This window comes from Chiloscyllium plagiosum, chromosome 18 (assembly GCF_004010195.1).
Source record: "Chiloscyllium plagiosum isolate BGI_BamShark_2017 chromosome 18, ASM401019v2, whole genome shotgun sequence".
NCBI classification, from domain to species: domain Eukaryota; kingdom Metazoa; phylum Chordata; class Chondrichthyes; order Orectolobiformes; family Hemiscylliidae; genus Chiloscyllium; species Chiloscyllium plagiosum.
In genome coordinates, this window is record NC_057727.1 from 43875222 (window position 1) to 43893166 (window position 17945).

Consider the following 17945-nt stretch of genomic DNA (forward strand, 5'->3'; position numbering starts at 1 on the left):
CCACTTTGAATTGGTGTAGAAAAAAACCCAGCAAAAATCCATGAAAACCCACATAAGCAGTGTTTTTTCATGAAATATAATCATTCCTATATTTCAAATCAGTGACTGGTATCATTGCTACAAGTGCTGTTGAAACACACTGAAGTAAATGATAAACAATACTTTTAAATACTATATTCATAACATTTAAGATAATTTACCCAATTATGGCTTTCGTAATGCTTTAATAGGATAAGAAAAATTTAAATAGGAGCTCAGCACTTATGCTATGCAAAACGATGAATTCTTAAAGTTACAGCTTTAAAAATTTATTGGAATATAGCTACCATTTGTTTCAAAACTTCAGTTTCCTAAACTGAAATGTAACAAAGCTAAATTTTAATCACTGGGTAGAACAAAATGGCATTTGTGAAGCAAACAGGACAAGAGGATAAAGTTAAACTTTAGTTGGTAATTAATGTACAATTTTAAATAAGTACACAGATGTTTCACCAAATATTAAATTGCATTTGAAACTAAATTATATATTTTAGTTTCAAGTAAATGAAGTTTTGTTCAGGTGACAAGAACTGTCATAAAATGTTTCAATCTTTCTAATAAATTAAAAACTTGACTAGATTTTAGCAGGATCTTTTCATTTACTTATGGGGAACATCACTATGTGTGGGTGTGTGCACATAAAAAAAGGGGAGGAAAAAGCAGCACTTCATCTTTCAAGTAACACTATATAATTAGAAGGAAAATAGGAATTAAAGATCTCTTACTGACTGCATCTGTGCCTTTGTGGAAAAATACTGAGTGGAGACCAGGTGCTTCCCTACAGGGAGGGAGGGAAAGAAACATTGCGGGCCAAGGAAAAGAGAGAGACTGTTACTGAAGCATGTTACTGAAGCATGTTATTGCCTTTAGTCAGTGCAACAACCAAACGTAACAAACAATATTCTCACAGGCAGACTCACAGCAGCTTAACCCATTTGGTATTTGACTGGAGCTGCTGGAAATCCTCATGAGGTTTACAGTGAACATATAGGGTTAGCAACAGATAGTAAAATATGTGGCCCAAGAAGTCTACGACTATCAAAACCTTTACTGTAGTAAAAGTTCAAGCAAAATCCTGAAGAAACAGAAAAGGCTTAATACTCAGGTTGACAGTATATTTGGAGAGAGGAAAAACAGTTATTGTTTTGAATCAAAAATGACTTTTCCTCAATTTTTTTATTCGACCAAAAATATTAACTATTTCACTCTCCACAGATGATGCCAGGCTGGAGATTTGCCAGCGTTTGATTTTAATTAAAAAAAGTTCACTTTTTTGGCATTGCAATATTGGTTTTCATTCTACTGTACAGATTTTGCTTTGAAATAGATGTTAGCGTATTTGAAATGCACAATATATAGTTTGAATTATTGCACATTAATTTTACTGTAGTTTTCTGCACACACTCCAAAGAAAATGATTTGCATACATTTTGAAATTTCCAATCATACCCATGCTCCAATATTTAGTGTTGGATTAATACTTCTGGTAACTACAGAACAAACTGAAATGGGTTTGAGCTGGTCACTGTTCCACCATATTGCATCTAATCCTCAAGTTTGCACATCTCAGAAATAAAATTATTAACAGTTAGGGTTTAATGTAAAATCCTAAAGGTGGGAATTTGATGTCACTTTTTACAGTTTGTGGAGTGACAGAGTTCTAGCATAAATGTTAAAACAATAGAACAGCAGACTATTCAGAACTGCAAGACAATTTAAATAAAATCTAATGGAGACTTAAAGGTTAGCCAACATCAGCTTCTATATATTAAAAGCACACAAAATGGTGTTTTGCTTTGGGTCCAGAGCCTTCACATGATCATTGCTTGCAAATAAGTGCATTGTAAATGTTGGAAAAGTACATGAGCTTGATTGCATAAAGTCAATTCAATCTTACCAACTGACATGTTTATGGTATCCAGTAACTCTGGCTGGAAAGTGATCAAAAAGTGGGAACAATCTATTGTTAACCTGGTTGTGATCAGGTTTCTCAGCAGACGCCTTGAAGAAATTTATATGCTGCCTGATTATTTATCTGTAATGTAACTATTTATCATGAACACTAATAAAATTAAGAGGTGACTGATACATAAATATTTCACATAAACACAGAAGTATAAGATCATGCATTTTGTCAGAAAGAAGAGACAATTTCAAATAAGGTGTCCAATTTTAAGGGATGCAGGAGTAGAGCAAACTGGATATATACGTGCATAAATAATTAAAAGGTGATAGTATAGTTTGACAGAACAGTCAACAGTGTCCTCATCTTTACTAATTAGGGGCATAGGGCACAAAAGCAAGGTGGTGATGTTGAATCTATTTGGGATACTTGTTAGAACTCAGCTGCAGTATTGTACACATTTCCAGGAAGATATGAATGCACAGACAGTGCGGAAGATGGTTCCAGGAATGAGAAATCCTAGTTAAGAAGATTGATTAGAGATGTTGAAACCGTTCTTCTTGAGAAGCAAGTCGAAGAGGAGATCTGATAGTTTTATAATTAAGTTGCAGAATTTAAAAAAAAAAGAGAATTATCTTACACAATAATAATAGTCAAGTTTTTCCATCTAGCTTGGTTTTGATTGGTCAAATCAGAAGAACTTGTCTATTGGTAGGTGGTGTAGAGTGATTGGAACCTAATTTGAATTGAATTTGTTGTCACATGTACTGAGGCACAGTGAAAAGACAGATCGTATTAACTGGAAGATCTTTGTTTGGCCCAGGTTAACAACCCCAATCAGAGCCCCTTGGCTGACAGATATAAACAGGGGAGCCGGTCAACTGTCAGTGCAGTCTCAATCAATGGGTGGGAATCAGATAGCTTCCCAGTCAGATCTGGAGTCAGGCAGGGCTGCCCTCTCTCTCCTGCCTTGTTTTGTGTGCTGCATAGAGCCATTTGCCGAGTCCATCAGGAAGGATGCGAGCCTGAGAGGGGTGACTATTCCTGGCAGCGGGGGCCTGCAGGTTAAGGCCTCCCTGTACATGGACGACGTCGCCATTTTCTGCTCGGATCCGCTGTCCGTGCACAGACTCATGTGCATATGTGACCAGTTCGAACGGGCCTTGGGGGCCAAGGTAAACCGAGGCAAGAGCGAGGCCATGCTCTTTGGGAACTGGGCCGACAAATCCTCTATCCCCCACACCGTCAGGACCGACCACCTGAAGGTGCTGGGCATTTGGTTCGGGGGGGCTGGGGCTCTCCATCGCAGGGAAAAACCTGGTCATCAGGTGTGAGGCACTGTCAGTGTTGTTATATGTGGCATAGGTCTGGCCTATTCCCAGAACCTGTGCCGCTGCAGTCACCCGGACCATCTTCCAATTTACATGGAGGTCAAAGATGGACCGGGTCCGAAGGGACTCGCTGTACAAAAATCTGGGCAACGGGGAAAAAAAAATACACCCAATGCCACTCTCACCCTGATGGCCACCTTTGTGTGTGGCTGCATCAAGCTGTATGCGGATCCCCGGTATGCAAACACCAAGTGTCACTACGTACTGAGGTTCTACCTGTCCCCGGTGTTGCGAAGGATGGGCCTGGCCTCGCTGCCGCAGAACGCTCAGAGTAGTTGGACCGTTCCGTATCACCTGTCCTTCATGGAGAAGTTTATGAAGAAAAACACCTTTGACCACAAATCCATCAGGAAGTGGTCAGCACGTAGGGTCCTTGAGACCCTTCGGGAAAAGGAGAGGGAGAATCCTGTCGAACGGTTCCCTGAGCAGACTGTCAAAGTCATTTGGCAGAATGCCTCATCGCCAAAACTTTCCAACAAGCACCAAGACATGGCTTGGTTGGTGGTGAGAAGGGCTCTGCCTGTGAGATCCTTTATGCAGGCCCGGACTCTATGCTGCACCGCACGCTGCCCTCGAAGCGGCTGGGGGGGGGGGGGGAGAGTCTGTCATACACCTTCTGGAATGTGCCTACGCACAGGAGGTCTGGAGAAGAATGCAGTGGTGCTTGTCGAGGTTCGTTCCGAGCAGCGCCATGACGCGGGACTCTGTGCTCTACGGTCTGTTCCCTGGGATGCACACCGAGACGAACAACAACTGTGCCTGGAAGATCATCAACTCAGTGAAGGACGCTCTCTGGGCGGTCCGAAACCTATTGATCTTCCAGCTGAAGGAATTGACCCCGACTGAGTGTTGCAGACTGGCACATTCCAAGGTTCAGGACTACGTGTTGAGGGACACGATGAAGCTTGGGGCAGCTGCCGCCAAGGCGCGGTGGGGAAAGACCACTGTATAACATCTGCCTGCCTAAGAAGAACAGGGGGCCCACACAGTCATTTGGGCTCTGCTGACGCCTCAGCTAAATATATGGATATAGGATTGATAAACGTACAGACCTGTATATAAAAATGATAAATTCTGATCTCTGTATGTAAACGTTTACGTATGTATGGTATGACCAACTGTACAGACCAAATTATTTTATGAGTAAAGTATATTTTTTGAAATTAAAAAAAAAAAAGGATTTGACCCCGACTGAGTGTTGCAGACTGGCACATTCCAAGGTGCAGGACTAAGTGTTGAGGGATGCGCTGAAGCTTGGGACAGCTGCCAAGGTGCGGTGGGGAAAGACCACCGTGTAACGTATGCCTGCCTAAGAACAGGGGGCCCACCCAGTCACTTGGGCTCTGCTGACACCTCAGCAGAAGAGCTGGATAGTAAATGTACAGACTTGTATATAATGTGTTTGCATAAGAATGGCATGACTGATTGTATAGAGATCCAAATAATTTTATGAATAAAGTATATTTTTGAAATAAAAAAATTGGATTGAGAGACAATTGTATCTGGCAGCCATGATTTGGAGATGCCGATGTTGGACTGGGGTGTTGTGAAGGACCAGTGCTCCGAAAGGTAGTGCTTCCAAATAGACTATAACCTGGGTGTTGTGTGAATTTTAACTTTGTATCTGGCAGCAGTGTGAAATACTGGCAGGCAACAAAAACAGCATAATGCAAAAAGGGAACTCAGCAACAATTACCCTAAAAGAAACATGCTGCAGACACCTGAAAATTATGTTAACACGAAAACAAACTAGAAACACTCTGGAGGTGAAGCAGCTTCTGTGAAGGGAGGAACAGGGTTAACTCTTCACGTCAAAGATCAAAGATCAATCATTCAACTTGACTGGAAAAACGAAATGTGGTGTAACAGTTTTAAAGGGCCAAAATCAGAATGGTCTGTGAAAGTGCAGAGGACAGGAAGGAGTGACAGAATTCTCAAAAGGAGTACACAAGAACAGAAACAGGACAAAAATAGAAAAGGAAGCAATTATATTCCCCAGAGGAGGAATGTTCCTGTCTGAAATGAAAAAAGAAATCAAAATAACCAAAGAAAACAAAATGGGGCTATGGGGTATGAAATTCCTGAACACAACAGTCTTGAGGTTTGTGGCATGTCTAATTCAACAATGAGGTGCCATTCATCAAAATTCAAACATTTCACTAAAACAGTGCAGCAAACAAAGGACAGAGATGCCTTGCAACGAGTGCAAGGTGGAGAATTCAAGTGGCAGGTCATTGGGTGCTCATGGTCATACTTGTGGACTAAACAGAGTTAACTAGCTGGAGAGATGATTTCCAGGAGATTGATTGGGTTTGGGTAGAGATTGCAGGCTTTGAAGAGACTATGTAAGGAGATTCAATAAGTTACTGCAGTAGATCTGATGATATGGTGTACATTTCTGCTACTGTGGTTCAGTGGTGGGGGAATACATTTAAAGGATGGGTGCCAATCCAGCAGCTGTGTCCTGGATGATATCAAGTTTCTTGAATGTTGTTGGAGTTGTACTCCTTCAGGCAAATGAATAGTATTCCATCATATTTGAAGAGTGCCTTGCAAATAGAGGAGTCAGGAGGTGAGGTACTTGCTACTGAAGGTCTGCTTGGAAATGGTCATTACCTAATATTTACCAGGCACAAATGTTACTTGCCCATTTTCAGCTGATGCCCAGTTGTTCAGTCCTACCACAAATGAATGAAGACTTCAATATTCAAGCAGCCCAGAATGGTGCTGAACATCAAACTTAAAAAAAAAATCAAGATTCACCAGATTGCCATGAAAGATATTTAGATAAGCTGACATGTGAAGGAAAGGAATACACCAGCATTTGATTCTATAAATGATATTAACTACTAGAATCTAGCAATCCCTCTCCATGAGATGAAGCAGCATACTTTCACTGAATCTCTTACTAGCAACAGCTGGGGCTATCATTGACCTGAAACTGAACTGGATTAACCATATAAATTCAATAATTACAAGAGCAGATCAGAGGCTGGGAGGCTGTGGCGATTAACACACTTTTGATTCCTCAAAGCCTATCCACTATCTTCAACAAAGAAGCCAGGAGTCTGGTGGAATACACACATCTTGCCTAGAGAGGTGTACATCCAATAACTAGAGAAAGCTTGACATTAATCATGATAAACTTCTATGATCAGCACTCCATTCACCACCTTAAAAACATTCATTCCATTCACCACAAGCGGAAATGGCAACATTGAATGTTGGATAAGTCAGACACTTCACAGTGCTATGGTTTTGTCAACAGCACATTGCAAACCCACAACCTCTGCAAGCAACAGCAAGGGCAGCAGGTGCTTGGGAGCACCACGACACACTATTCTGACTTGGAACTGCAGAGTTGGTCCTTCATAGTCACTAGGCCAAAAAATCTGCAAATCCATTCCTAACTGCAGTATGAACAAAGCTTCTCCAGTGATTCAAGGTGGCTCACACCTTCAATTAAATCTCAAGGAATGACAAACGCGAGCTCGACCGGGGCTTCATATCTTGTTTGCATGTCATGAGTTGGATGTGATTACAGGATGTTCATTTATCATTCTGGTCTTGGTCAGCTAATTCAGACATGATTAACCAGAGAGACTGAAAAATGGATTCTACTCCAAAGCTATATCAAAAAATGAAATCAAAATACTTACTGAATGCATATCATATCTGAATGCACACGCTTTCAACTATTGCCATTTTCTTGCATTGCGTTATCTCCACCCACTGTGAATTGAACTCCTATTTGCCCTCTGCTGCTAAATTACTACAAGAACTGCTAAAATAAACTGGATTTTGTCTAACAGTTGAATGCTGTTTCCATACCTGGGGATATTTCTAATCTCTGGACAAGGTATCAGAAAATCCAAAGGTAATCCTGCACTTACGAATAGCAACCAGTGTAATTATTCCTATCACAAGCTGTTTCTGGAGGCTGGTTTTATAGATATTGTAAGGTGAATTTCCCTTGGTGCTAATTCCAAAAGTCATTCTGCTCTCTCTAACCTTGATAATGAAATTAAGATTTACTGCAGTCAATCTTCTCTGGGGTCTCAAACTCATTAATTTTTTTCCAAACCTATGTTTACACAACCCAGAGAGGTGGTCATTTTTCTAGACTTAAGTAGCCTTCTGACCTTCCCTTTTGAAACTTGGTGGAGTCTTCAACTTTCATTTCAGTTTCATGATTTCTTTCAATACTTTGAGATTTATAGCAGTAACTTAATTAAAATATTAAACCTTATCAGTAATGGAAGGAATTGTTTTCATGCATTTTGTACTTTTCCATCAAAAGACACTCCCTTATTCAATGATGCGAGTCATGAGTATTGTGTCTTGGGACTGAACATTAGACTAAAATTATACTTCATAGTAACACTGCAAAAAATCTTTGTAAAATATTTGGTTTTACAAAATTATAAAATTCAATATTTTACTTTTTGCTTTCAGGTGGTCACAATATTTTGAATATCTTTGCCTTAAAAGTAAGGACTCTGCTCCAATTACATTTTGAGGAAGAGTGCTCCAAAGACAGGAAAGAAATATCCTGGTTGGTCTTAAGTGGGTGAGCCTTTATTTTGAATGGCAACTTTTCGTTACACATTTTCCTACAAGAGGAAACATCCATTCCATGTGCATCTTTTCCAATCATGTCACCTCCTCCTCTTTCAAACTCCAGCAGACACAAGTTTAGCCTGTCTTACCTTCCTCAAAAGGCAGCACATTCATTCCTGATATTAAGCTAAGAAACCTTCTCTGAACTGCTTCCATGCATTTACAGCTTTGCTTAAATAAGGAGACCAATACCGTACACAGTGCTTCAGAGGTGTTCTCAATATTGCTTTGCAGAGTTGAATCTTCACCCCTTTTGTATTCAATTTATCATACAGTAAACATTCTATTACTTTTGCTAATTCCTTAATGTAACTGTACAGTAACCCTTTATGATTCATGCCTTAGACGATTCCTCTGCATCCTCTTACCATTTAGATTTTTAAAATTCCTCTTCCTGCCAAAATGGACAACTACACATTTTCACACATTACACTATTTCGCAGACTTTTGCTCACTCACTTGACCTAAATCTCTTTTCAGACTTGTTGATTCACTTTCACAATTGATGTTCCTACCAACCTTCACATCAACAAATTTAGCAACCATACCTTTGATCCTTTCAAAGTAATTTTTATAAATTTGCAAAAAAATAAATTGAGCCCCAGCAGTGCTCCCAGTAGCACACCATTCGTTGCATCACACCAATCAAATAGAAAAATGACCTATTTATGCCTAATATTTGCTGTTACATATCTAATCATCTATCCATGCCAATGAGTCATCTCTACAACATGAACTTTCATTTTGGCCAGTTCACCCTTATCCACAGCACATTACTTCCTTTAAGAACTGCAATAAATTTATAAAAATGATTTCCCTTTCACAAAACTTTGATGACCCTGCCTGCCTGATTATCTTGAATTTTTTCCAAGTGTACAGCCATGTCATCTTTAGTAAAATAGCTTCCAACATCTTTCTTCAAAGCCAATTTGCCCGTTATTTCCTCATTTCACTCCTCCCTTCCCTTTTTGAAGGAAAGGAATTACATTCATTATTTTTCTATTGAATGAAAACTTCCCCAAAGCTAGACAATTTTGAAAATTTAAACTAATGCAGTTATATCACTAGTGACTTCCTTTGAGACAAAAGGATGAAGTCATCAGGCCCCAGGGACATGTCAGCCAGAAGTTCAACGACTTGCTTGGTGCCATTTCCTGCTAATTATAATTTTCTTAAGTTTCTCCCTCCCTTCCTTTCACTTACTGGTTTACAGCTACTTCTTACATACTACTCATATCCTCTGTGAAGACCAATGCAAAATACCTGTTAAATTCATCCCCCTCTCCTGATTTTCCCCTATTATTTTTCCAGACAAATTCTGTAGGACAACTCACATTTTGTTTTCAGTTTTAAAAATCCAAAAAAATGCTCTCATCTGCTCATGTTCCCCTCTTTTAAAACTATATTTTTATATATTCTGTTCAATCTGCTGATATGCCACCTACCTTTGCATAAATTGTATGCTTTTTCTTTTTATAAAAAACGTGTAAGTCCTCCCTACTGAACTTCTCTTGCATTGCAAAGTATCCATCCTGCACATTCTGAAATATTCCTTTAACTGTCTGCCACTACATCTTTGTTGACCTAATTTGCCAGTTCACTTTAACTAATTCTGCTTCCTGGCTTCATTGTTGCCCTCAAGTTTAAATGCGAGCTTTGGAGGTTACAGAAGATGGCCGAACTTAATTTTGCTGCTGTCGTTGCTAATGGCCCAAAAAAACTTTCTCCCATGTTTCACCCAAAAGGGCAACACCTCTGACAAGCACTCTCCTTCTATATTGTACTAACTTATAATTTGTCTGCTCCAATCATGATTTGGACCTTGAAAACCACACTTATCCCATAGAGGAGTTTGAGCTCTTATCAAGAAAGAAGAAACTGGCGTAGTTAGAATGTATTTCATTTGAAAGAAGTATTAATTTTCAGAATAAAAAAATTCTAAGATTGAAGTACCTACAGAAAACTACAATCACGTAGCTTAATATCAGATTTCATATTAAATATCTGGACAAATGTCAATACGTTTGAAATATGATTAAATTCTTCAAATCTAATAATGACAAAATGGCAACTTTAACTCCATGTTTTAAACCAGTGTGATTACAAAAACACTGCAATACATTGTACCGAAAGACCTTAGCTCACATTGAATTCTAGTTCTAGCCTTGCACAAAAATAAAATCAACATAAATTGAGAAATAAGACTTCAATTGCTTTAATCAAAACTTTAACATCAGAAACAACAAAAATTGCTAGAAAAAGCTCAGTAGGTTTGATTTATAAGTTATGAAAATAATTTTCAAAATACAAACTTTAGATTAGATTCCCTACAGTGTGGAAAGCCCACACAGACCCTCCGAAGAGGGACCCTCCCAGACCCTTTCCCCTACATTGACCCCTAACTAATGCACCTAAGATTATGGGCAATTTCGCATGGCCAATTCACCTAACCTGCACATCTTTGGACTGTGGGAGGAAACCAGAGCACCCGGAGGAAACCCACGCAGAAACGGGGAGAATGTGACGGGAGAAACTTCCCCTGTGACAGCACATTTGCACTCTTTTTATTGTACAAGAACATCATTCTTTGGGCAGTGGTGTGTAGCCATTATATTTCTCCACATTGCTGAATTGAAGGACGTATAGGCTCATTGGACCATTGTCTCATTATCTGTGTAGTTATTTGGTGAATGGGATCCCTTGATGCAGGGTTCACCCGTTTAATGCCTGGATTGTAAAGGCAACGGTTTCTTTAACCTCCTAACCCAGAGCCCCAGTCTTATTTCAATCTGAACAAACATAGCAAAAGCTGCCCAGTATTGCAGCAAATTTCATAATTACATTTTCACTGATCTTTTGATTGGGGAACATAGTACTTTGAACATTGATGCAGCATATATGCCATTACTTAAAATAGTCACTCAACATGCTCTTAGAACATTTTTACGCTGCTACATTTCTAAGTAACATTTTAAATTCTAAGTGGCAGCATGTAACGTAACACCATCAATAAAAAAACTCCAGCCCATTCGTTGAGTGGAACTTCTATCAGTGCAACTGATAGAGACAAGTTGTGAATGGAACTAGTACAGGAGTTGGGAGGTCATGTTGCGGCTGTACAGGACATTGGTTAGGCCACTGTTGGAATATTGCATGCAATTCTGGTCTCCTTCCTATCGGAAAGATGTTGCCAAACTTGAAAGTGTTCAGAAAAGAATTACAAGGATGTTGCCAGGGTTGGAGGATCTGAGCTACAGGGAGAGGTTGAACAGGCTGGGGCTGTTTTCCCTGCTGTGTCAGAGGCTGAGGGGTGACCTTATAGAGGTTTACAAAATTATGAGGGGCATGGAGATAAATAGGCAAAGTCTTTTCCCTGGGATTGGGGAGTCCAGAACCAGAGGACATAGGTTTAGGGTGAGGGGGGAAAGATATAAAAGACACCTAAGGGGCAACTTTTTCACACAGAGGATGGTATCTGTATGGAATGAGCTGCCAGAGGTGGTGGTGGAGGCTGGTACAATTGCAACATTTAAGAGGCATTTGGATGGGTATATGATAAGGAAGAGTTTGGAGGGATATGGGCCAGGTGCTGGCAGGTGGGACTAGATTGGGTTGGGATATCTGGTTGGCATGGACAGGTTGGACCAAAGGGTCTGTTTCCATGCTGTACATCTCTATGACTCTAATCACATCCCTGCTGCTGATGCATTATAAACGAAGCTCCTAATACTGAAAGCAAGCAGCAGCAGAGGATCATATTTATAAAGAGCTTCTTCCCCTCCTGTAGAAAATAAAATAATTTGAGAAATTATAGCTGTACACTTAGAATAAAAAAACTCAAGGTAAATTGGGAAGAGCCAGAATGGTTTTGTCAAGGAGAAATGTTAACTAATTTGTTAGAGTTCTTTTGAAGGAATAACATTTTCAGATGTAAAATTATATTCATAATTAAGTTTGGATTAATGCAACTGAAAGCTTGATTTATGTTATTTGTTAATTGTTTTTGAATTCGCCTTCTAGCCTTGCACAATGCAAACTTAGCTCTTTAGGGATGCATTGCAGGTTTTTAAAGTACAGTACATCTTCTGATGTACTGTAATTGGTTATGACATTTTACCGAGTGCATTTTGGCAAAAGGTTACTGCAGAAAATAAAGGGGCAACATGGACAGAAGATTGCATGGCTGGCTGTCAGAAAACAGTGGAAATCCACAAGGGGGTCTTTGTCTGATTGGCAGGACATGGTGAGGAGTCCAACAGGTATCTGCACTGGACTCAATCTTTTTTTGGTGATTCATATTAGAATGATTTAAAGGAGGACTGCCAAGGCATTATAGCTAAATGTACAGACAGCATCAAGATGGGAAGGCAAGTCTGTTATGAAGAAGGCGTATGAAAGTTTCAGATGGACATAGTTGGGATTAGGAGACTTTCAAAAATCTGGCAGATGGTGTATAATGTAGGAGAATATGTATGATGTTGATTTTGGCAAAAAGAATGAAAAAAAGCAGAGAATTACCTAAATGGAGAACAACTGCAGTATTCCAAGGTGCAGAGGAATTTAAGTGTTCTTTTGTATGAGTCACAAACTATTCGCATGTAGGTACAATGTACTTTCAAGACAGCTAATGGAATGCTATCCTTTAGTACAAGAGAAATTGAACATTAAAGTAAGGATGCTATGCTTCAGCAGTATTGAACACTGCACGCAGTTTTAATCTTTTAATTTAATGAAGAATAAACTAACTTGGGACCAGCTCAGAGAGGGTTTATCAGTTTGAAAACTGGAATGAATGGATTGTCTTATGAGAAAAGATTAGAGTAGTCTCCATGGGAGTTAAAACAGCAAAGAGTGACACAATTGAAATAAATATGGCTCAGTGGTTAGCACTGTTGCCTCACAGCGCCAGGGACCTGGATTCAATTCCTGCCTCAGACAACGGTCTGTGTGGAGTTTGCACATTCTCCCAGTGTCTGTGCGGGTTCCCTCCAGGTGCTCCAGTTTCCTTCCACAGTCCAAAGATGTGCAGGTTAGGTGAATTGGCCATTCTAAATTGCCCATAGTGTTAGGTGCATTAGGCGGGTAAATGGAGGGGAATGGGTCTGGGTGGGTTGCTCTTTGGAGGGCCGGTGTGAACTTGATGGGCCAAAGGGCTTGTTTGCACACTGTAGGGAATCTAATCTAAATACGATCCTTCATTGTCTTGACAAAATTCTGTGTGGAAAGGACGTTTTCTTTGGTTTAGAATTAGGAAATATTGTTTTAGAATTAGCGGTTACCCTTTCAGACAAGAGGAGGAGAAGTTTTTTTTCCTCTCAGTGCAAGTCTGGAACTTTCTGCATCCAAAGGCAGGGTGATTGAACACAGGCAAATGCAAGGCAGATGAAGTATAATGTGGATAAACGTGAACGTAACCACTTTGCTGGCAAAAGTAAACAGAAAAAGGTAGATTACCTGAATGGCAATAGATTGGGAGAGGGAGGGGCAGGGGTGCAATGAAACCTGGTTGCCCTTATTCACCAGTTGCTCAAAGTAAGCACGCAGATGCAGCGAATGGTAATACTGGCCTTCATAGCAAAAGGATTTAATTATGGGATAGGGCCTTATGGGAAAGTACACCTGGGAGGACTGTGTGGAAGTTAGGTTTATTTTTCCCGAAGCTCCAGCCTTAGATATGGAGGGAGGGAGTGCAGTGAACGTCAACTAGACCAACTCCTGGATTGGGGCAGGGCCAGGTGCAGTGGTTGGTGGGACGAGGCTGTGGGGGGGGGGGGGGGGGGGTGTAGAAGGACTTGCAGAAGCCGAGAAAATTGGCCAGCTAAATGCAGGAAGGATGTTCCCAATGATCAGGGAGTCCATAGCGAGGTCTCAGTCTAAAAAGGTTAGAGGGTAGGCCAACGCAGTCACTTCCAGCAAGATGGCATCAGAGTAGAATGTTCCACCTGGAGCTAGTCTGCTCTGCCTGTTCTTTTTCTCTTTTTTTTCCCCTCTCATTTTAGCAGTCCCACATCAGGCCCCATTCCACCATGTCTCGCTGAGCTCCTGCAATGTAATGTCGATCGGAAATTCTCTACCGAACAGTAATGTCAATTCTTAAACTGTTATAACCATCTTACTTCTAATTTATTTTTTAGACGATAGGCAATGCTACTACTTTTGCTTTTATTCCTCTTTTGTATCCTTGGTACTTATACTCAAAATGGCACCATTAGAGGCAGCCATTGTAAAAACTTCTCACTGTTCCTGTACTCATGCACATGTGATAATAAAAGATATTCTATTCCATTTAGGATGGAGATGAAAGGAGAATAGGGAGCCTGTGAATTCTCTGCCACAGAAAGCAGTTGAGGCCAAAACGTTGAATGTTTTCAAAACGTTAGATGTAGCTATTCAGGCTAAAGGGATCAGATGTACGGGGAGGATGCAGAGTTGGATGATCAGCCATGATCACAGGAAACAGGAGTCGGAGTAGGCTATTCAGCTCTTTGAGCCTGCCTTGCCATTCACTATGTTTTTATGGATATATTTTTAAGACAGAGGTAGATAAGATTGGCAGAGTAATCAGGGATTATTAGGGCGGATTGATAAAATATGATCGAAAAGACAGTCGAAACACTGACACATCAGCTATGATCCAACTGATGGCACAGCAGGTTCGAGGGGCCAAATATCTAATGCTGTTCCTACTTTGCGGAGTTGAGGATAGTTTTACACTCATTGATCTGCACAGAGCTAAGTCAGCACTGGAAAATAACTGCACACAGGTATACCATTGCAGTTCACAGTTCTTCTGTGTTCTTCACCATTTTGTCCAACAGCTTGCATTTTTCATTGTTAATGTCATTACATAAGTTTCACATTCTTGACCACAGCCCAAAGAGGAGATACTCATATGCGCAAAACGTGATCCAACAGATTGGTTTTATGGTTCTCAAGAAGCAGTGGGAGTCAGCGGTGGTACAGGATTACTGACAGGTAGCTGGGCTGTGGTACAAAAATACACAAAAGACTACAGCCAGTAGGAAAGCGAGTTCAGAATGCTGGGTTGAAAGGCTGTAGAAGCTTGCAGCGATAAGCAGGAGCAAGACCACAGAAGTACTTAATTACTAAGACAGAGGTGCTGGGCTACTGATTGGCAATGTAGGCCATGATCAGGCCTGGATCTTCTGAAAAGGAAGACAACGTTGTTGCAGCAGTGTCGGCAAGTAGTGTGCATCTGCACCACATGGAGTTCCTGATGCAACTGACCCTGTGGGAATGGCTGGAGAAGTTAGTTTCTGATGGGCAGTTAGCGCTCATCTGAAACTCTGAAAACATCCCCAACTCTGAACATTTTTGAGACAGAGGTTTTGGGTGGTTCCGACCGACAGTCGGAAGAGTCATAGAGATGTGCAGCACGGAAAAACAGACCCTTCGGTCCAACTTGTCCATGCCAACCAAGTGTCCTAACCTAATCTAGTCACATTTGCTAGCACTTGGCTCTAATCTCTGTACCATTCCTATTTCATATACCCATTCAGGTGCCTTTTAAAATGTTGAAAAGTACCAGCCTCCACCATTTCCTCTGGCAGCTCGTTCCATGCACACACCACCTTCTGCATGAAAAAGTTGCCCCTTTGTATATCTTTCCTCTCTCAGACTGAAACTATGCCCTCCAGTCCTGGACTCCCCCCAACCCAGGGAAAATACTTTGTCTATTTATCCTATCCATGCCCCTCATTTATAAACCTCTACAAGGTCACCCTTCAGCCTCTGACACTCTAGGGAAAACCGCCCCAGCCTATTCAGTCTTTCCCTATACCTCAAATCCTGCAAACCTGGCAAAATCCTTGTAAATCTTTTCTGAACCCTTTCAAGCTCACCAACATCCATCCGATAGGAAGGAGACCAGAATTACATGCAATATTCCAAAGGTGGCCTGACCAATGTCCTGTACAGTCAAATATGATCTCCCAACTCCTATACTCAATACTCTGATCAATAAAGGAAAGCATACCACCACCATCTTCACTATCCTATCTAGCTGTGACTCCACCTTCAAGGAACTATGGACCGTCACTCCAAGATCTCTTTGTTCAGCAACACTCCCCATTTAGTATACAAGCCCTGGTCTGATTTGCCTTTCCAAAATACAGCACCTTGCATTTATCTGAATTAAACTCCATCTGCCACTTCTCAGCCCACTGGCCCATCTGATCAAGATCTTGTTGTAATCGGAGGTAACCTTCTTCATTGTCCACTACACCTCCAATTTTGCATAGTCAGCCAAGAAAAGTCAGAGGAATTAAAATTCCTTTTAGGAATCAATCCTTGCTCGAACTTCTGGCTAACAATAAAACTGACTCACTCCACTTTTACTTTTGGCACAAGCTGATGATGCAGTTTTAAAAAGGTAACCAAACTTCCCTGCTGTGATGAACATTACATCATTTAATCTTGATATGTTTTCACAACATAACACATCATGTGTTTTACTGAGAAACAGTTTACCTGGCACTTTTACAGGAAGGTAACATCTTTTTACAATCAATCTAATGTTGAGAAGGTAGGCTTTTCAATTCAGTCAACATAAATTCAATTGTTACCTTCAGGCTTAGTTTCTGAAGGAACCATTTGTACTTAAATACACTCAAGGGAAAACAACTGACTTACCTTTCTGGGTTTGACTTTATCATGAAAATCGTATTGCCCAATTCCTTTACAACCAATTCCAAGCCACCAGGGAATTCCTTGTTTATCCTAAAAAGTTAAAAAATTCAAATATTTAATTACCTTATCAAGCAGTTGTCTACTTCATTCAACCACCAGCAATAGATTTTGCACAGTGACATCAAACAGATTATTTCCTTATACTAACAAATGCTTTACCTCTACCACATCCAATAATCCCCAATAAAGTTTTTTGCTTTTCATTTGAAAAGTGATTCATAGTCCACTACAGTAATATATTTCATTAAAACAGAACCACCCCAATATCTATTATGACTCTTCAGTTGACCCAACAATTTCTATTTGCACACAACAAAAATGACTTAGTCACTGGGGGCTGCAGCTAGATTCTGACTTTAAGCAAGGATTCCAAATCTAGACTAGACTGGAGAGGTCAGAATTGCCTTGACAAGAGTCCTAAAATTTTAAATCATAAAGCCATCGTCATACAGCAAAAAAAACATCCTAAATCAATAGACATTGCTAGGACTAAGTATAGGAATCAAGACTCTGCATTTTGCTGTACAAAATGGAATGGGAATACATGACAAACTGTGACCGAGTTTCATCCCCAAATTCTGATGCCCTTGAACTTGATAAATCGTTCAGGAAAATAAATGAAAATGAAACTATTTTCATTCTTAAAGTATAATTGTGCACAAGAGAAAGGCTTGGAGCTGATCTATGAATAACTGCAGTTTTTCATCACATTTTAAATACATTGTTTAGTATCTACATGGAAATACCTCAGAACTCGAGGCAACTGCAGTGTCCATCACTTTTTTGGACCCAAAAGCAAGTGAACGCTGTTGGTTTCCAATTTGAAAACTCTTCTGTAAAATATTAACTTAATACTGGACTGAAATCTAGTTACATAATAAGTGTTTGATAAATAATTGAAGTTAAAAATAAATCACAACACCAAGTTATAGTCCAACAGGTTTAGTTGGAAGCACTAGCTTTTGGAGCACTGCTCCTTCATCAGATGGTTGTGGAATATAAGATCGTAGGAGAAAGATTCCATAGCGCAAGTTTATAGTGTAATGTAACTGAAATTATATACTGAAAAAGACCTGGATTCTTTGTTAAGTCTCTTAACTTTTTAGAATGGGGCATGTTAGTTTCTGTTCTTTCACATGTAAATTCCAGAATTTAAAGTTACATTCTCAAGTGAACTTTAACATTGAGGAGAAAGTGAGGTCTGCAGATGCTGGAGATCAGAGCTGGAAATGTGTTGCTGGAAAAGCGCAGCAGGTCAGGCAGCATCCAGGGAACAGGAGAAT

General features: G+C 40.2%; 1 protein-coding gene across 8 annotated transcripts in view; it reads right to left on the reverse strand.

Annotated features, from left to right (window-relative positions):
- The window catches only part of LOC122559079 (FERM domain-containing protein 4B-like), a 367108-nt gene that overhangs the window by 44358 nt on the left and 304805 nt on the right, over nt 1-17945 (reverse strand). For all 8 annotated transcript variants that reach the window (XM_043708329.1, XM_043708332.1, XM_043708330.1 and 5 more), the window contains one exon: nt 16606-16692. In XM_043708329.1, the coding sequence (XP_043564264.1) occupies nt 16606-16692 (87 nt within the window). The remainder of the gene's footprint in view (nt 1-16605; nt 16693-17945) is intronic.